The following is a 22,094-nucleotide window of genomic DNA, read 5'->3' on the forward strand; positions in this document are numbered from 1 at the left end:
GCATTTGTTTGGAACAAATGAGTTGAAATATTTTTTCAACACAGTCAATTTCACATTAGCTAATAATGGAAATCAAGCACACAAACTATATTTTTGAATGGCAGAAAATGAATTATAAATGCATTCCGAAGATACATGTGTAACTTTCATGTACAACACATGTTTTACACATATGCAACATGCAGCGACATAAAAAAGAAAATACATATGCAACAAGCTAACACTAAACTGTGTACATATTCAAAGCTTATTCAATACAAATATGCAACACATATTATTTAAATACATTACATTATAGATAACAAGCAGAATGCGAGCGAAGTGAGCAAGAAAATTTTTAGATTAAATTTTTAGATTAAATTTGCAATTGAAAAAAATATAGATTTAATAGGGCACAAATAATTTCACTGGACGCCATGGCATTCTCTCTCTTTTACAACTTCTTTTTAGATCATTCGGTGCCCATGGCCAACTTCCACCGCCTCTAGTTACAGCTGTGGACTTGACGAAAACGAGGAAAGCAGATAATGCGAGCGAAGGAAGCTAGAAAATTTTACAAAATGTATTTTTATTTGCATAAAATTTGAAATCGAAGGGGATAATTGCTCCTTCGTTCCCCCCCCCCCTGCAGGTACCCTAAGCCCTCAATGTTTGCCCCCCACACCCTATTTGCCAATAATAAGGTGCAAATAACATCACAGGGCACCAAGGCACTCTCTCTTTCACAACTTTTTTCATTTAGATCATTCGGTGCCCATGGGCGACTCCCGGCGCCCCTAGCTACAGCTCTGAACTTGACAAAAACGAGAAAAGCAGATAATGCGAGCGAAGCAAGCAAGATAATTTTACAAATGAACTTTTATTTTCATAAAGTTTAAAATCGAAGGGGTAATTGCCCCTCTGTGCCCCCCCTGCAGGTGCCCTTGGCCATCAATGTGTCCGCCCTTGCTACCCTAGAATTGACTTCCGTCGAAGGTTGTGGTTGGGGATTTCAACCCTATCACTGCAATCACCCAGGTAGGTAGAAAAACTATACATAATAACCAAAACTAAAAATCAATAACAAGTCAATCAAATGATATGATCCCCACCCATTTTTGTGTGATGATATATGGAATTGGTATAAAATTTTGTCCCACCCAAAAATTTCCATAACGCAGGTGAGTCATGAAACTCCCCTTGTACCCCTGTGGGCACCCCTGAGGCAGTCATTAATTTTGGATACAATATTTTGGGATTATATAATTCCCAAAGACAAAAGTATGAATTAGCCTCTGTTGAACCTTATAAGAAGCACATAGAGGATGCCAATTTAAATGTGATTATTTAAGGTCTGTGTGGGCAATTGTAAGTCCATTTATTTGCTCGTTTTCTAATCAGGAGTGGACTCCCAATTTAAAGTGGGATATGATCCACTGCATTTTGATCCTCTGGGAATCAAACTCACGATTGCTTGATTACAAGTTCACCACTATGCTATCAGGGAGACCCACTGTCTGTGGGCAATTGTAAGTGATAATAAACAGTAATAATGCTTTTCTTAGAAATGAAATGAATGCATCTTTTGAATCCTGATCTAGGAAATTTTTTATATTGCTAAGTTTGGAAATAATAAAAAAGTTCATCAGATCTGTTGAGCTTGACCATCTGTTTTGTATGGATATCGATTATATTGCAGAGACGTGATTACCCAGTTGCATCAATATTATATTGGTAGGGGTGTGAATATTTCATTCTTGATAGAAACACACATGGTAATGTTCATTTTTCATGTTTTTGAAAGACATGAGGTGCATTTTCCTGCCATGTTTTGTCACGAAATAATGCAGAATGAAGTACAAAATGTGAAATAAACTCAAACACGAAATTTAGGTTTATTTACTGGCACGACACTTTCTGAAATCTGAATTTCTATTATATAAATTCACGGAAAATTGAATAATTCTGCTGTAAATACTTGAGAAGCAAATATGGACTCCTTTACACAGGAATAAACTTAGTACTGATAACTACACAAATGTACTATTAGAAGGGAAATGTTTATTTTGTGTATTAAGTGTAGTTTTTAAAATCAAATTTAGGATTTTATTCACCAATTTAACAATGAAATGCCATTATTTATATATACACACTGATTTTGATTCCTGAATATATCCAGTTTTTGTACCAAAACATTCATCTTTTATTCACCATAAATATGTGGCTCTATATATTGGTATGTCTTGTAGACAAGAACAACCTGTTTTGAAACGGCTTCCAAAGTTATGAATAGAAGTTCCACTCCACCTCTCATATATCTGAGATGGAAATTAAATGTAAGTGAGTAATAATTCTTGTTTTACAAACCTTTCAATAAGGCTGCATGAATGTAGGCTCATATACATGTTTGTTTGTTTTATATACTGAGCAAAGCTTTCAATGGACATTTAGAACAATTTGTTGGTTTTTTCCTTCAACTAGTAATTGAGGCATGACATTATGTGGACTGTATTCCTCAACCTTAATTTGTACCAATTAAGCTGTCTTTGTTTTGTGTTCTTCTAGATTTGAAGCAAAAATACATTAGAGCACAAGATTCATGCAATGATTTATCCAACATTCAGTTACCACTTTGAAAAAGTTGTCACAGCAACCAACTTTTTCCAAATATGTAGAAATTACAGCAAAATTTGAAATTGTCGGTCTTCTGTTTATGTTTTACTTGCATGCCTTTGAGAGTAGTAAGGGGATGGGCTGGTTGGTTGGGGGAACATTCACCACCTTTTCCTTTCGGGATACGGTTTCTAATTACAATCTATTTTAATATAATTCATGTTATGTAGTAAATTGGACCTCTCTTTTTAATTTAAATTATAGTTTTATTCTGGCTTAAATCTCCTTAATTAAATTTAACATCTGTATTTTTTAAAGAGAGGTAAAATATTCCGCTAACTTCTGGGGCTTTAGTGGTTGAGGGTTGAATCGGTGGTTCGCAGTGCATGGATTTCTTTACTTTACATGGATTTGTTTACTTTAATGTAAATAATATTACAGAATTTTGATTTTAATAATGTTGCCCAGCCAAATTCGTGCCAGCTGCCGCAGTTAGATTGGGGGGGAGATGGTTGGCTTAATTGTAGTAATAATTAATTTTTGGTTGTTTTATTTTATTTGTTACGTGAAATTTTTAATATAATATTCATTCATTTATTTATTAATTCTATGAAGGTGATATGCTTAGACTAGGATTAGATACCCTGTTATTATCACTGTTAATTTAGCTTGAGTAGTATTAGTAATGATCTTGAAACTCAAAAAATTTAGCCTCTAGCCTTCTTAAACCCGAAGGTTTATGTCTGCAGCAACACAAGCCTTCCATCTGTCCCTATCCTGGGCAAGATCAATCCAACCTTTTCCATCCTTACCGATTTCCTATCTCTTATATTTTATAATTTGTTAATGCAATTACATTCTTAGCTATAATATACGGAAAAAATTGTACTTTTGAAATACAAATGTGCCAAAAGGGGAAACATGAAATTTCAGCATGTTGGAGCAGTCCATGTAATTAAAGAAAATAATCTTCAATAACATATTCAAAAAGCATAATATTCTAAATTTTACATCAAATTTGCAAAAAATATAATATTGCTAATTTTAAATCTGGTGTATGTGAAACTAATTACTGTACCTAGAGGTTAAATTATCATCCCTACTGAGACAAAGGGGCAAATTTTTATAAATATACATATTGAGATAAGCCCACCAGGGTGTCCATTTTGGGAAGATTTATTCATTTCTTTATTGAAATTTCCAGTACAGCAGAAGCCATTTTAAAGTGGAAAGAAACAACAGTAAAACAGTACACTAGTGTTAATAAAACACACACAAAATAAAATGAAATAAACAAGCCATAACAGTACCAAGGTAAACAGATTATTTGCACAATGCAATGCACAATTTTGAATTGTTTTGGTAGCCTATGGAATAGTGAACGTTGTATGAGTGAGAGCCTGGGAGTTGCAGTGTGGAAAGTTTCCTTGCTTCATGTTTTATATCTAGGAACTCTGAAGGAGAGTTCGTGGAGTGGGATGCTGCATCTTAGGTTGCCATTAATTATCTTATGTAGTAATTTCATATCTGCAACATATCTAGATGATTCTTGAGTATTTATGTTAAGTTTACAAGCAGATCTCTCTTAGGGAGTAGTCTCAGGGCCTGCACTCTATATCGAACGATGGAGAGGAAAAAGCTTAGAACACGCTCGATCTTGGAGGTATGAGAAGGCAAAGTAAGTATATAATATAGTTGAGAAAGTAGCGCAGTCTTCCCTCCCGAAGCTGAAAAAAGAGGGTCGTGGGCGTTCCCAACCCTGACGTCACTCACGGGACAGAACTGACGCTGTCACAGACCTTTCCTCTTGTTATAGGATCTGCATTTGTGTGAAAGTGCCTTGTGTTTTCTTTTTCTGCAGCTCTTGTGTGATAGTGGAGATTTTTTTCAACAACAATAACATTTCAGGAAAATGCCGCGCAATTGTGCTGTTGCTTTGTGCCCGAACAACGCAAGAAATACAGCAGGACAGGTACATATCCAAGCAAAAGTTTTCGGTTTAAACTAGATAAAATGAGGATTTTGGTTTCTTGATGTGTGAAATAAGATAACGTGACGATAATTTAAGGAGAGAAATAATTATGAAGGCAAGACGGAGAATGTTCTGTAACCCTGTTATTGATAATAGCACGCATCCAAAGTGGGGTTTAGGGGCTTGACCCCCCCCCCTCTCGACAGGAAATTTTTCAGTTTACATTAGATAAAATTAGGCTTTCGGCTTCGTCAATAATATGACTGAGAATGTTCTATAATCCTGTTATTGTTACTAGCACATACCCAAGATGGGGATCAGGTGGCTCGAGTCCCCTCAGGTAATTTTTCAGTTTACACTACATAAAATTAGGTTTTTATCTTCTTGAATAATGTGACGATAATTTAAGGAGAGAAATACTTATGAAAGCAAGACGGAGAATTACCCTGTTGTTGATAATATTGCACGTAAACTTTACTTGAGCTTTCAGTGTCGTCGCAGTGAACTTGAGCACTATGTAGAGACTTGTCAGTATTTGGAAGCTGCACAACAAAGGTAGCTCCACACGTAGGGCGATTCGTTGTAATTTCTAATCTCTGGAAGACGCGAGAGGGATTGTTCTTGAATAAGAGGAGTCGAACTACTGGCAATATCTATGAATCGTTTATCTGTGGAACATTCTAGAATATAATGAGGATAAATATGTGTTAATTAGAACCATTCCTAAATAGATATACTTTGACCGTACCTTGGATCCAATGAGAAAAATTGTGTTGTTTCTGACTACATTGCCTTTTAAGTGTTCAATTCAAGGACTTGTTCATGATTTATTTGATCGTGTACAAGGCGCTTTACTTCAGTCTCCAATATGAAATCATAAAAAGTTCTGAGGACTTGATTTCAAAAAATGTGTCCGAGATAACGAGTGGCGTTCCCAGAATTTTCGGAAGGGAAAGTGGTGACGTATACTATTTGTGGTGGTCAGTTCTCATTTAGCCATCTTTTCCTGTCTTTGACGTTCAAATGGGGCTATGACCCCACCAACCCTCCCTTGGGCACATCACTGGAGATAAATAAGTAAGCATTTAACCATATTGGGAGACGAAACATTAGATGTGTTGGGAATGGAAGGGTTTTCACTGTGCATTAATTGTTTCGCGATCCAACTGTATTCTAGAAGACGATTTAGGGGATAGTTGCTCCCCATTTTCTTGCCTCCACACTATGTCCTCCTAATGCTAAGCCTTGTTTATCAAGAGAAAGTGAACTTTCCTTGCAACCCCCCCCCCCACAGTTTTAGAACAAAATTGCCACCACTGGCCTTAAACATACAATACCCCTTGAAAAATGGTGTTCACCCACCTCGCCGAAAGGAATTCCTGGATACGTGCCTGGGTGTAAGCTATTTTTTGTTCCTAAAGGATCCGATTACGTGCAAGATGTGGGTTTCAAAGTGAAGAGATTAGATCCTGTTAACACCAAAACAGCGACAGTGTGCTCATCGCATTTTCTGTATGCCGATTACGAATGGAACTTAAAAGCAGAACTACTGAGTATTATTACCTGTACACCGCAGCTTAATAGAAATGCTGTATCATGTTTAAATTTGCGTGGTTGTGTGGTGAATTGTAGTAGTGTTCAATAACCAAATGGCATAATTGATCGGAGTTTACGTGCCAATAAACGTCAGATTCGAAAGAGAGCAGCGGACACACTTGAAGAGTTGTCTCCTCGCAAAAGAATTTGCATGGCACATAATTCAGAGACTTTGAGTACTGGAAATATACCCAATATACCCAATCTCCAACAAGATAGTGTGTTGGAAACTCTGAAAAAGAAATTAAAATGTGCTGAAGAACAAATAAAGAAACTGCAAACACTGCAGGATGAAAGTGCTAAAAAAGTAACTTTTGGATTATAAACATGAAGTTGTAATGTCTCGGCCCCAGTGATTTATCCAACAACTTCGCCCTAACACCCCACACAATGTTTTAAAAAGGACAACTTTGTGGTCATTTTGGCTCTAAGTATAACTTTTCACCCCCATAAACACGAATTTACACCACTCAAATAGAAAATTCTGAACAAACCTCTCTGCTCCACCTCCGAACCGGCTTTCCCGCTTTTTATTACATGTAATTTTATTGATAGTTAACTTTCAGCGACACTGTTTACTAGATATAGTCTGCTCTATACATATACATTTATTTATACACACACGCTAGAACATTCATTCGATTTTATAACAAATTTATTTCCGAAAACACGTAAGAAGTGTGAATTCCTATGCCGTTGCTGGTGCTCGTCTTTGACTTGTCCCGTGGCTGACGTCATCTGTGGAGGTTTACGAATGGTTCCAGACTGCACCTCCCTGTGAGAAGGGCCAGCCATGTTCCAGATGGGTGAACAGTATTCTAGAATGGGGGACACAAAAGTTTTGAAGTAAATGGAATGCTTTCGGGTTATGGATTTCGGTGAATCTGTAAAGTAGGCCTACCATACGCATTGCCTTATTTGTGATGGTTGATGATGTGGTTTTCGAAAGTGAGTTTTGAATCTATGAGGATACCTAGATCTCTGTGTTGTTGTTCTTTTGTTAGAGGGATATAGGTGAGTGTATAACTGCATAAACTGATGAAGGGTTGCCTATCTCAAACGTCAATGGTTAGAAACACACAGTGTTTTTGAATGTTGGCATAACCCCAAAAGTGTGTACAAAAATTTAAAAAAAAAAAAAAACTTCTGAAAAATCAATAAAACTGTGCATGTATGTAATTTTGTTAAGTATATCACTTACTGATTGATTCTAAATCTTTATTCATGATTATTATATGTTATCAGATGCTGTACCCTTAGTGAATGTAGAATGAAATTAATAGGATTTAACCATTAAATTGTTAATTTTTTAGTTTAGTTCTTCGTCTGAGGAAGACCCTGATACAGGGTTGAAACGTTACGTGTTAAGTGTAAGCAAAGTTGGAAGAGAGTCCCAACTCGAGCAGCAAACTGTTAACCCCACCCTTGCAGGGAAGGTGACAGGGGTGGGCATGGGTGGGCAATGCTACATCTCTTTCGTGGGTAAGTTAGGGTAAAGCTCCACGTTATGGGCGTCACTATGCTATGCCCTTTGGGGGTACGTACTTAAATGTTACTTACAACGGCTGCAGATATCTTAATCTCAGGGGATATTCTGAAAACTATACACAATACAGAGGAAATATATAGCGAAGCTTGTATATACATTGAAATATATATATATATATGCTGATTCCAAATTTACGTCGGTTATATTCTTCTTATAAATATATGTATAATTGAAAGGAAATCTTCTTCTTCTTTTCTTCTTGTAATTTCTGTTAAAAGGCTTCTTCTTCCTTCCTATCTTTGATTTGGGAAAAGGCTTCTTCTTCTTTTCTTCTTTCTATTTTTGTAGAAGACTTATTCTTCTTTTCTTTCTTCTAATTTGGGAAAAGGTTTCTTCTTCTTTCTCCTTTTGAAAAAGACTTATTCTTCTTTTCTTCTTTCTATTTTGGAAAAGACTTATTCTTCTTTTCTTCTTTCTATTTAGGAAAAGGCTTCTTCTTCTTTTCTTTCTTCTAATTTATTGTCTTTCCTTTTAAAGCGTAATCTTATTTATTACATATATTCGCTCGCTTCCCCCGTTTCTTTGGCAAACGATACAAGCTATACTTATAGAAAGAGTAGGGTCGACTAAACTGACAGTAGCGCCACCTCCTATGTAACGACCAAAAGGGGAATAGCCCAGGATTGCTAACAGCAAGCACTGAGTATGGCCCAGTGCATCTAATAAGGAGCGCAACCGTAAGTGCTTCGGGGCGTCTAATTTGACCACAGCGCTATCGAGGTCAAAATCAAATTCTACTAAATATAAACTATGTATTTCTTGTTACCTCAGTACATGTGTTCATCTAACCATACATGTGTTACTTCTCCCGCATGAGTAACGAAGACTAATTTCAGAAAATGGATAGCAACTTAGCAAATAATCTCTTCAATTCTTAACAGATTTTTCAATGTTACTTGATCATTACTTTTGGGCAATGTTTTGTCAAAATAGCCTTTCATAAGACTTGGGATACTACAGCCCCTGGCCAAATTATTAGACACACCTCCAAATTTTATGCAAAATTTTAAGGATGTTATTATCTCGGCTAATTTTCTTGTTATTCTCTATTTATTTTATTTCTATTTTATTGCATGAAATATTACATTGATTACATGTGAACCTTAACAAAAAACAACAATTACTTAATACATTTTAGTTACAAATATAATTTCTTACTGTGTTTCTTGAATATTTCGTATATAATATGTACATATGAATGGAAGTCAATTTTAATATTTGTTTGAGCCGCCTTTGGTCTTTATCAGTGCTTGGATTCATCTTGGCATACTATCAATGCATGCTTGTACTGTCTCTTTCATATGAGGATGGTGATTCCACACTTCAATTATCTTTTCAATTAGGCCAATTCTCATCGTAATCGTTTGCTTTGACACTTCTTTTTTCACTAGGTACCAAACATTTTCAATTGGGTTCATATCTGGAGAGTTTTTCGGCCAGGGCAAGAGAGGGACATTTTCACTTTGTAGAAACTGTTTTATTGATTTTGCGGTATGGAATGTGGCTCCATCCTGCATGAATACGAACGGTTCTCCATTTGGGAACCATTCTTTTACTTGAGGTAGCAACTTTCTTCTAAGCACTTCCCTACACTGTTCTTGCCTCATTGTTCCTTGAACCAAATCCAGACGTCCTGAACCTTTGCCACTAATGACTGACCAAATCATAACTTTTATCGGATGTTTGACAGTCTGCACAACACAATCAGGATTGTATTTTACACCTGGACGTTTTCTCACAAACTGAGATTTATTCCCCAATATTTCAAACGTGCACTCATCACTAAAGCAAACAGATCTCCAAAAGTTCAAATCTTTTTCTTTGTGAGCTTTTGCCCAACGAAAATGTTTACGAATCATAGCAGGGGTTAATTTTGGCTTCTTAGCAGGTCTGAGTGCCTTCAGGTTCATATCAGAGAGACTACGCCTTACTGTTCTTTCAGATGCACGAACACCACCCTTTTCAAGCTTATCTTTAAGTTCCTTTGTACTCGCAAATCTATTCGTGAGGCAAATGTTCTTCAATCAGCGTAAGGATCTTGGAGTAAAAATTGTTTTAAGTCCACATCTGTCCTTCCTTTGTGGCTCACACTGTCCACCATATTTTTCTTCTTTATTTGCCTCACCGATGCATCAGACACATCAGATCGTCTAGAAATCTCACGATTAGAGAACACTTTTGTCTTTATTAGAGTTTTAATTTCAGCCATCTTTCTCGGTGTCAAGTCACTTTTTCTCACCCATGACTCCCTAATGTTAATAATGAAATTAAAAATATATACTGACAGTGTACAAAAACAACATCACTGCAAAATTTAGCACAAATACGATTCACTATTCGCAAGACGTCCTTCTCTCAACTCTGCTTGAATTGAACTGCGGCATGTTCGTTCAACAAAAAAGACGTTTGGTGTTGGCACTATTGTTTGTAACAACAGTACCTACTCTTTTCATATTGTTCATTACAATAATCAAAATTCAGCTACAAAGAACCCTATTGCAACATTTTAAATGTGAAAAGTAAGCGAACTGTTAAAATTGTCCACTGTGTCGAATTACATTACTATGTATTACTATTACTATTACAATTATTGTTATCAATGTTGTGCAAGAAAGTGCATTTGTACGTATTACTTGTATTTGCCAGGGTTCAAATAACGTACAGGAAATTTTTCAGATAACTAATGGTGAATTTTGTATAATTTTCCCCTTCAAAACTATTATTTTAAAAAAAAATTGTGGTGCATCTAATAATATGGCCAGGGGCTGTATATGCAGAATGAAAAAATATTATTTTATGTGTGCGCGTGCGTGTGTGTGTGTGTGTGTGTGTACATTCACAATAAGACATTCATTTTTATCCAAATATTCAGTGGCTCCGATTAGGAGGAGCAAGGGGGAAAGTTCCCTTGCCACATTTTGCCACTTGGTGCACCCGCACTATGGCCTCTTAGTGCTAAGACTTTTCAACCAAAAAAGTAAACTGTCCTTGTCCCCAAGTTTTGGCACCCGATCGCCGTTACTACAAACATTCATTCAGATACATTTGTCAGTTGCAATAACCTTGTAAGCCACGAAAAGTGATCATTAACCACCAAGTTTCAGTCAAAAACTCATATGATGAAAATAAAATGATCAGGAACATGCATTTAAATTACGAGAAAGTAATTTTATTCTTCACCATTGTCTACCATCGCACGTGGAAGGACAAAATGTAATGCAACCGATTCATATTTATTTCACTACATTGACATGAATGAAAGAAATGCGATTAGAACGTATAGCTGCGCACACACAAAAACTTACTTGAAATAATTGTGTCCATCGGAGACAAAGAAGTGGAACAAGATGCGAGAATAGATTAGAAATGAAAGAGTCAAGTTAAGACAAACATTTGAAAAATGGAACGAGTGAAAGGGAGAAAGATATAAGAAGGCATTGAAGAGTAAATAAGAAAAGATGAAAAGTAAAGGGAAAAGAAGTGTAAGGAAATCAGGAGTGTAAGAGAGGAGGGGATACATATACATATATTATATACATACATATATGTCATACATATATATGGCCTTACATTTATAACTGCCCACCCTAATCTATCAATATACAGCTTCTGCCCACCCAGTGAAAAATTTCTGACGCTGCCCCTGCACCCTTGCTACTACATGTATAGTTGAATCAGACAGCAGCACCAGAAGCAGCTATTTTGTCGGACACATACTGGATTTGCTTCTTGTTTCTTCAAGACAGTCTCGGTAATAGTTACAATGCCGAGACTGTATTTTACATAGCTCATGTAGTGTCTTATACTTATTATTAAAAAGGCAAACTTTTACAATTTTATGTCCATATTTAACTCCATATTTTGGTGAAAATAACTAAATATGTATTTACATATTTAGCCCATTTTTACTACATATGAGTCTGTTTACTGATGATAAGTGTGGAAGATATGTATAAAAAACTTAAACTTTCTCCTTATGGTACTTAAAAAAAATTCAATATTCAAAAAAGTATGCATGACAAAGAAGAACTTACCGATCTTTCTTGAACATATCTATCCTTTGTACCCCAATCCCTGTGATATCTTCCTAGAGAGATGCGGAATTTGTCTGCTGAAGCTGGCTTCTTAAGTGCCCTGTCCCAAAAGCAGTGAGCAGCTATAGCAGAAACAAGTAATATGTTATATTATTTGGCACAAACATTTTGAGTACATTCTTCCCCACCCACAAGTATCTCAAGAGGGGGAGAGTACCTTATACTCTTCATATTCAATCTTAATTATAATTTTTATTTTAAATGGAGGGAGAGAAATGCAGCATATATATATATGAATATATACGAATATATATACGTATATATATATATAAAGAAAAACACAGGTAAGTTTTATTTTCCTAAAACATCTATTTCATTAGTGATTTTACTCCAAAACATGGATTAAAATAGAATAAAGAAGGGCGCAGGTGATAACAAAAGAAATTGCTGAAGCATTAGTATTCAATTACAGCAACTGAATGAAATGGGTGTGTGTGGTTGTGCTAAGATTATGCAAGGAGTTTTCAACCAAGATCAATTTTACTGGAGGGTGTGAAATAAATCTCTCCTATCTTAACAGGCTGCATGCCATTTTTGCTAATTCGTGCTGCATCAATGCCTGTGTTATGTTATGCATTTAATTTTATAATTCTTTTGACATCCAGAATGTGAGATTAAAGTTTGCCTTCATTTTGAAGTTTCAATTCAGATTTTTTTTCTCTTAAAGAAGGGTTGCATAGTATGTTAGCCAACCACTGGCATGTTTCACCCAATGTTAAGAGGCATGAGAAAGTTAGAGTCCACAAGGATTGGAATGCAGGGATGTGGTAAGAGATTGGCAATGTGGGGATAGAGAACAGGTTGGTTAGGACAGGAAGTTAGGAGAAGTTGAAGGTTCAGAGCACAGATTCTTTGGTGAGCTTTTTGGTGATCTATGCATTTCTATGTCATTTTAATGACAGCCTGTATGTAAAGTTTGTGAATCTTTCTTCCACCAAAAATTATATGAAGATGTGGCCACTACTATATGCAGTACATATTTGTATCTTGAATCATTTTAATAATGAATAATGCAAGAAGTTTATTCATATAATATTAAATTCGACAGTTAAAGCCTAGTGTATTGTTATGCATAATGATACTGCTTTGTTTTTCTATTTCTAAACTCCTGCAATATCTTCAGAAATTCTTACCTGATAAAACTGTTCCTTCATTTGATATTAGTGATCCCCCACACCAAAAATCCCATTGGTTGTTCCTTCTGCGGATGTAAATGGCAGCATGCCAAGGAAATTCACCTACTTCAGCCTGCTGTCCATTGACTACATACAATTCACCTTCAGGCACAGGTGTTCCACAATCTGCAAATAATAATAATAATAATAAAACATATGTAATACTTTAGTTTTTATTGCTGAAGTAGTTAGGTTTTTATAGAGCCAAAGGCATAACTGTACCAGTTTCATGCCAAAACAACAGACAGCATTGATTGACTTGGTTTATTTTACTTCGCTTTTCTGCCACTTTTGGCTAATCGTGAGGATGAGCGATGATATGATGAAGGACACTCCAAATATTACTCAGTCCAGGATTCAAACCCGGTACCCCTGGCATTGTATCTCAGTGTAAGAGCAGACAACAGTAACAAATTATATCAGTGGAAACCAACCTTGTAAGCAAATTGAACAATGTGTTGCCAAAGATTGCCGTTCCCTGTTGAAGAAGTCAATAGCCTCTACATGTTATAGCTTGTTCAATTTTGGAGAACCAGAGCCCTCTTGCATGCTCCTGCAGTGAAGTAGACAATGCAAATGCATTGATAGAAGTTTCCATGTAACTCAGTCCTACTGGTGGGAAGCTGTTACGGTTATGCATTTTGCTCTATAATCATTATGAACTATGCAAAATTATTGATTAGTTCTGAAGAAATATAATTAGTTATACACCATAGAAACAGATTCAAATTGTTTGAATAAGCAAAACAACCCATAACAGTTTAAAGAATGAAAGTTTACATGTCGATAAGATGGCTACTCAAAACTACAGCTGTGTAAAGGCATTGAACAATAAATTATAAACTGTGCATGACAAAGGAATATATAAGTAACGTGTATCACTGAATAAGGAGTTAACACAAGAGGGAAAAAACAAAATGGTAAGATGTTACAGAACATACAACAAGGAAGATCTGGTATCTCTCATTTATTGAATAATTGGTATATTACAATATCACATCAGAAATTAGTACATTTTTCTTTAGCTACTTCAATAGCAACAATTTGAATTTTTAGTTATATAAAGCTTCATTTTAAAACTAGTGTTCGTTATTTCAATAAAGTTTAAACAACTTGATACACATTCGAAAGTTAATAACTTGAAACACTTTTGTATGACAAATGCACACAAGTGAAGGAACTGGACATTTATATCACACATGCATGCATATGCATATAAACCAATGTTAGTATTTTACTCGAAATGTTAACAATATCACAGAAGAGTAACTAGAAGTGGTCACTTTTGATATCATCCAGAACACAAGTCAGAAATCTATATCACATGAATTCTCATCCTACTTACAATTTGTTTGTATGATGTTGATATGCCCAAAGTTCAAATTATAAGGCAACATCCAACAGCTATAATTAGTCACAGCTACCTCTAGTTTCTAGCCTAAAAATGAGATTTTGCTCTTACGTTGCACAGATTTATTCATCATTATAAGTGGAGTGAGTATTTACTTTGCTGCTATGTTTAAATGAAACATATATTTCATTTTTAGATAAATATAAAAATAACTCCATAATTTTCTTTCAACTTTTGAGGGTTAAAGTGTTCCTTGCATTTTATTATCATGTGATGTATGATCAGCTTGTTGAATCACACCGCAAATAAGAGGACTTCATATTACTGTAGCAATCAGCTCAGAGTTGTTCAAGGTCCAGGAACACACAAATTCTGATAGGTTCTATTGGGTTCCGCTGCAGGACTGGAACCTTTTTTCTCGCACAATTTAAATTTGGTCCAAGTTGTGTTTTGTTTCATTGAAAAAAGGTTCCTGGACCGAATTTAAATTGATCTGGGAAAAAGGTTCCTGGACCGTTCTTAAATTCAGCCAGAAAAAAGGTTCCTGGATCATATTTAAATTCATTTTGAAAAAAGGTTTCTGGATCGAATTGGAACACTTTATACGTAGAAAGGTTCTTTATAGCCTAGTACTCATTTATACTTCCTGTTTTCTCTCCCGCATGAGAATTGAATTTATTTACAATTTCTGGAAATTAACAACCCTGGGATTATTAAGGATCCAGAAATCCATACATTCTAATAGTTCTATTTATTTCCGTAAATTTTTCTCACACACAATTTAAATTTGATCCAAGCTGCATTTTGTTTCATTGAAAAATAAGTTCCTGGATTGTATTTAAATTAATCCGGAAAAAGGGTTCTTGGACCATATTTAAATTGATCTGGAAAAAAGGTTCCTGGACCGATTTGAAATACTTTACAGATAAAAAGGTTCATTACGGTCCAGAACCCATTTACGCTTGCTGATTTTCTCTCCTGGACCAGAATTGAATTTATTTAAAATTCCTGGACCTTTAACAACCCTGAATCAGCCCAAATATCCCACTGGAATTGGAGGCCTTACATACCAAATGTGAAATTATCAAGCATTAAACTTCAAGGAAAACAAAAAACACTTCCCTTGACCGCTACATAATTCAAAATGAGGTGAAAAATATCTTTGTTAATAAAAACTAAAAAATATTGTAAAACACTTAATAACACAGAGTGCTAACCAAGTCAACTACATACAAATATTTATCATTTCAACAAATTAATAAAACCCTGTTTATTGTATATATATATAAAATTATATCTTATCCAAACTTTTCACATCAGGAATAAATTAAAACTGACATATGTACTGTTGCAATTAGTATCATTGCTTATTGCTTCTCATATACTATTTCTTTTGCAAATGTTCTATATCATATGATACATATGATACTTTCATTAACATAAATATTGTTGTGTTAAACAAATGCTATTTAATCTCAAGTGACAAATGTAAATTATGTTTTATGTCTAGAGAGTAAATAATTTCATGTTCTTGCACTCAAATTAAGCAAATTATACAATAATTTGAACTTGTTTATTTAACAGTCCATGGTAACATGTTTTTCCATCTTACATTGTATATTTCATTCGGTCTTGCACGAATTAATTTCAGTAACTCAAGCAGTACTAAACGGTGCAACTGTTCTGTTGACAGAACTTGTGTTTCAGGACTTTCAGATAAAAAATGACAATTGTCTTCTGACGTGGGTGTGAAAGGTGGTATTGAAGGAACTTGTGGTTTGTTAGATCCCTGGCAGCACACATCTGCAATTACACAAAACACTAGTGTTATATATTTTCTCTCGAAACAGAGGAAGAGAGTTGTGTTGTGTGTGTGTGTGCCATGTTTATCTGATGTTTCACACCTTTCTTGTAAAGAAAAACTAAAATTTCTTGTACAGGGAAATGAAATGTATATTACAAATTTGAAATCTCCTCAAAGTTATGACAATCATGTATTTTATTTTTAAAGCTTACATGGGATGAAAAATAAATATAAATTAATTTTAAAATGTGTAACCATTTAAAAACAAGACAATGCTATCAGAATTATTTTTTCTAAAATTTGCAAAGTTAACTACCAAACTTTTTTGTTGTTGACAATGTAATGATACATTATCAAACTAAAATCTGTACTCACATTGGTATTTATTTTGATAAAACACATGGTTATTGTTTAAAAAGACACTAGTATGAATGTATGAAAAATCATTTATTTGGTTGAAAACTACTTTGATCAACCAGGCTAAATGCATTTTCCACAGTTTTCTAACAGTAAGATTAAAGAGCACTATATGGAAATATACAAAATATCACCTCAAGAGCTCTAATTTTATGACAGTTATCAAAACTTGTTTCGAGTCTACTTCAAGTTCAATTAGGCTATCAGGAATGGACCTTCAGTTTAAAGTGGAATCTGAATCACAATGTGTCTTCATTGGAATATCAAACGCAAGAACCCTTGATTACAAGGTGATGACAAAACTATTTTATGACAGTTACTGTTGTTATAATATTATTATCTGGCTGCATTGACCTACATTCCTAAAACAATGGATATATATATATATTACAACGTTATTGAGAGTTTCATATCTTATTCTCCAAAAAACTAACCAGGCAAAGTTTTAAAAGTATCAAATCATGTAAAATTCAAGCAATATTCAGAACAAATTATATCTCCCCCACATATCTGTCTCTCTAGAGAGAGGACAATGAGCCATAGTCATCCCCACTGTATATCAATATCAATATGATTATTCATCATTAATATTGCAATATTAATACAATAATTACAATAATGCAATAGATGTCATCATCGGTACAAATATAAGGCATAATAGAAGAATAGCATAAACAAGCTTACATAAATAATAAATATATAGGGTGAGTATGGAGAGGACAGTATTACATATATTAAGAGTTCTAGAAATTTAAATAATCTTTTGAGTGCAGAATAAATTCATCTATTGAGTAGAAAACCTTTTCTCTTTGTCAGTTTTGCAGCACCCTTCTAAATTTTTCAAGAGGTGCATAGTGAGCTGTCCCTGGCTGCTGGTTGAAGATTTCTATTCCCATGTGTTTGTAATTATGTTGTACTTTGCTTAGCCTGGTTGATGGTGTGTCCAACTAATAACTGAATCTTGTGTTGTGTCTGTGTACAGAGTATCTCATGTTGACTTTATGAATATTTTCTTTGATAAACATTAGGCAACTAAATATGTATAGACATGGAACAGTCATTATTTTATATTGCTTGAAAAGAGGTTTGCATGAAACAGATTGGTTGAATATTCCAGCTATATTTCTTACTGCTTTTTTTCTGCCAAATGAATACACTGCCAGCAGTTGACAAATTACCCCATAATAAAATCCCATATGTTAAATAGCTATGAAAGAAAGCATAATAAGATTGCACCAATAAATTTTCACTTGCGCAGGATCAAAGTTTATTGAATTATCACAGTATATAATAAACTGTGATATGTTCATAATACAGAGAGGTGTCTGCTTTATTCTTTTATAACTATGCACTTGATAACTTCATTTAATTTTGTTTAAGATGCATTCTTAACCAAATGTATGTGCAAGTTGTTTCGATTTAAAAATAGCTTTATTTAAGCTTTCAGTGTTGTATTTGCTGGTAAGAGAGCAACAATCAGTCTTGAATGTTTATGAGTAAACAGCTGCATTCTTAACAATCGGCAGCTTGTGCTCAAAGAGAGTGTTACTTTTCTATTCTTAGAAGCAGCAAGTCTTGGTACTGAAATCTGAAGGCAAGCCTCTATTGTTGTGTTTGGTAAAAATGATGTACTGTGTTATAGTGTATGGCTTATTTCTTTCATTTGCAGTGATAAAGAAAGGAAAATAAGTTGGTTGGATACGAGAAGTGCAGTAGGCACAACATGCAAAAGTTTTTCATGGAAAAAAGGAATATTATATTTCTTAAGTAATTCGCATGCGAGCAGGAGTTTGCAGAGGAAGTGAACAGTGCAAGTCGTAAAGGAAGGATATTTCCCTGTCATTCACGAGTGTATGGTGTGCAAAAAAGTGACAAGTTTCGAGTCATACTGCACGATGGCGGTCAAAGTATGTGGCCGTTTCGTCCGTGACTGAATAGCATATGTACAGCAATTTATGTTTGCTTCTGTGTTCTGAAAAAGGAAGTTCCAAATGAACTCCAAGTGGTGAATGCTACCATGATCGGATATTCTCCAAGTAACTGAAATTTTCCCTTGGTATGTATGGAGTAGACCTCCTGACCTGTCCAGCTGAGTGGCTACGATCGTAAGTACTGCACATCATTACATCATTGAGCCTCATTTGGCACTTCTATGGTAAAAATCTTAACCTCGTCTAGTTCCTTCGAGCTGCTTGATGTCAAAGAAGCTGAACCTAAATCTTTGTTGCATTAGGAATTTTATATTAACAAGATTATGCCGTGCAATGGGATAAATCCTAGCTAGAGAGTTTATGATTGGTTCTCAGAAGTAATAATCTCTGAATTTCAAATATTTATGTAAATTTATAAGAATGAGTAATTGTTAATTTCTTGTATAAGTCACGTTATAATTCATCGTTCTTAGTTTTAAACAGTGATTTTTCAAACTTGTTATCTATTCTGTAATGAAGAAGGTAAAGTCGAGGACAAGACTTATTTCTTTGTAAGGATCCTCAAGTGTCTTGTATCAGAGTACTGAATAGCTTGTTCATGATAGCAAAGAAAAATTTAGTGTGCTCTTGTTTATTTTGAATTAAATATATATAATTGTTCTAAATCTTTATCCATGTCTTTGTAGTTCTGCTTTACTTCACTTAATGATGGTTTATGTTTCAGTTCATGCTAAAAGTTTTAACTAGTGTTCATGTCTTTCCTGGATTCTACTACTGGTTTGTACTACTTACTTACTTCCTCTAGTCCCCTTCTGCCATCATAGCGTAGGGTTGGTTGCCTCGATCCATCTCCTCCATTCCTGTCTGTTTCTCATCATTCTCTTCATCATATTTATTGTCTTATTCCTTTCTCTTCCAATCTTTTCCATTCTGTCTTCAAACATTATCCTTGGTCTTCCTTTACCTCTCCTACCTTGCACCTTTACTTCTAGAATTTGCTTTACCTTTTTGTCTTCATTCATTCTGAATACATGTCCCCACCACTTTAGCTGTCTCTTTTCAATTATTTTCTCTAGCGACTCCTGTTCCACTTCTCTTCTTATTCTTTCATTCCTCACTTTATCTCTCCTAGTCTTATTAACAGCTCTTCTCAGGTATTTCATTTCACTAGCCTGAATTTTACTCAGATGTTTATCTTGAAGTGGTAAACTTTCCATTCCATATGTTAATGTAGGGACCAATACTGATTTGTATAGCTGCATTTTTGTCTTTACTGCCACTTCTTTCTTTCCCATTATTGTTTTACTGAACTGATAATATACTGTATTTGCTTTTCTCTTCCTATTTAGGATTTCTTCATCACACCTACCATCACTTGTTATGATGGTTCCTAAATATTCATATTCATCTACTTCTTCCAAGTTCTCGTTTCCATATCTAACTGCTATTTCATGATCTTTTTCTCCTTTTCCACCTGCATAACTTTACTTTTCTTAATATTAATCTTCATCCCTTTTCTCGCAAGTTCTTCTCCCCATTCTATTACGCTCCTCTGTAAATTCTCTTCACTGCTAGCAATTAAGACTATATCATCAGCATATAGCAGTACTTGCAGTTGTACTACTCTCATATTCCAATATCCTATTTGTACTCTTGGGGTTCTTCTTTCGCAAATTTTAGTTATTTCATCCATTACATTAATGAAAAGTAAAGGACTGAGACTATCTCCCTGTTTAATTCCTTTTTCTATTTGAAATTCCTTAGACTTGTTTCCTTCTATTCTTAATATTCCTTTTACATCCTTATATACACTTCTTATTGCTTTAATAAGTTCCTTAGGTACTTCCTTACTTTATAATGCCTCCCATAGATATTTTCTAGGTACTGAGTCAAATGCTGCTTTCAAATCTAGAAATGCTAAGTATATTCTTTTATACTGTTATGGGGACCCTGACCTCTACCAGGCACGTCCCTCGGGTGGCGGATGAGGGATCCCACCAGATATGGTGGGGTGGTCCGAATATAGAATAAGGACCCGTGGACCAACAGGGAGCCCAGTGCCTGGGGGCTTAATACTCGGCCACCCTCTCTCTAGGGGTTAAAATATAGAGAGCCGGCCCGGAGGGCGAAGACCAACGGTTCCAGAGGCGGAAGAGGATCATAGAGAAAATCCCAACGGCAATGGAAGCAGAAGAGTTACGACCTTAGTGGCCAATATGAGCCACTAAGAAGCGGATTGGATATCTCCGTCAAATATCCAAAACCAACTGCTGCCTTGCAGGTTTGTACTATAGGTGAGAAAAATCACCCCTACTGTGCTAGATGCCTGATACTTTAATCAGAGGAAACAGAGTGTGTATGTTTCATTATAGAATAACGATAGTCTTTACTCCAGACATCGTCATATAATAAGCAGATAACTCTGGCCACTTTGCAGCATAATTTGTTTGTTTGCACATCCCACGATAATTTTGAATCTAGATGTAGACCAAGAAGCTTTACTGAGGTACATTCAATGTCCTTATTTAGGGTGAAGATTATTTTCTCTGTTTTGTTTTGATTAATTAATTAATAATTTGTTTTGTAATTCTTGAAAATAGATTTACAGTTGTCCAGGCACAAGGTAACCTATGGTACATGATTTGCAACTCGAAAACACTGTGCAACATTTTTAGTTACAGGGAATGTAAATAATATTGTTTGAGAAATAGGTTTCATTAGATGCAGCTCATTGGAACAAAACTTTGGTTTCCAAATAAATGGGGAGGAATGAAGAACATTGTTCAATCACCACATCAACAGATAGTAGCATACAGAACAGTGGCATTTTCTGAAAATTTGATCCAGGTTACAACAACAATCCTTATTTATTGTATATATTTATTACATATTAATTAGATATAATAGATATAAAATACCAATGCAGGCATGCAAGTGAAACAAAAAAAGAAGTCTGACAACTTCAAATTTTCCGGCAATGTATGCATGTCAAAAAAGTTGGTTTACTGGTGGTAAAAAAGGTAACATGGTAGAATACATCACTGATAAAGAAAGACACTATTATAGGTCAGACAGAAAAGGATCTATCTGTGAACAAATTAGTACAGGATAGGTTTTCACCATTAGGTACATTCAGTGCATCATAAGTAGATAGTATGATGCAAGTGAATAAGCAAAATTTTTAGCTACGTCCTTCTGTAATAGCTCACACCAAGTGTAAAAATTAACAGTTTCGTTGGAACCACTGCTCCGCAAATTCTATGCCTGACACTTCCATCTTGTAGTGAAAGTAAAAACTTGTTGAACGCTGTATAGTGGGATCCATGATTATTACCGTGCAAATTGTCCATGACTATTTTCATTAATTTTTCTCTTACATCCTATGTGTTTTTAAGCAATGGATTTTTATCTATGCTGGTGCAGAAATTGTCAACAGCTTGTTTTGAGTTTTCTTTTTAATTCTTGAAGCTCTTATTGGGTAAAATAAAGTGCAAGAACATGGTAATGGACAATTTGCATGGTAATACTCGTGGATCCCACTGTACAAATATCACAGGTTCCTAAATATGGACAAATTGACTTATCAATTTGTACTTTATCTGTAGTGTATAGT

General features: G+C 34.9%; 1 protein-coding gene across 3 annotated transcripts in view; it reads right to left on the reverse strand.

Annotated features, from left to right (window-relative positions):
- LOC146004369 (modular serine protease-like) overlaps positions 1-22,094 on the reverse strand; it is a 122,213-nt gene that overhangs the window by 21,486 nt on the left and 78,633 nt on the right. For all 3 annotated transcript variants that reach the window (XM_083143164.1, XM_083143166.1, XM_083143163.1), the window contains exons 8-9: positions 12,937-13,104; positions 11,744-11,865 (exon numbers count right to left, since the gene is read on the reverse strand). In XM_083143164.1, the coding sequence (XP_082999290.1) occupies positions 11,744-11,865; positions 12,937-13,104 (290 nt within the window). The remainder of the gene's footprint in view (positions 1-11,743; positions 11,866-12,936; positions 13,105-22,094) is intronic.

The sequence above is a fragment of the Lepisma saccharinum genome, chromosome 21 (assembly GCF_977018435.1).
Source record: "Lepisma saccharinum chromosome 21, izLepSacc3.1, whole genome shotgun sequence".
Classification (NCBI taxonomy): Eukaryota; Metazoa; Arthropoda; class Insecta; order Zygentoma; family Lepismatidae; genus Lepisma; species Lepisma saccharinum.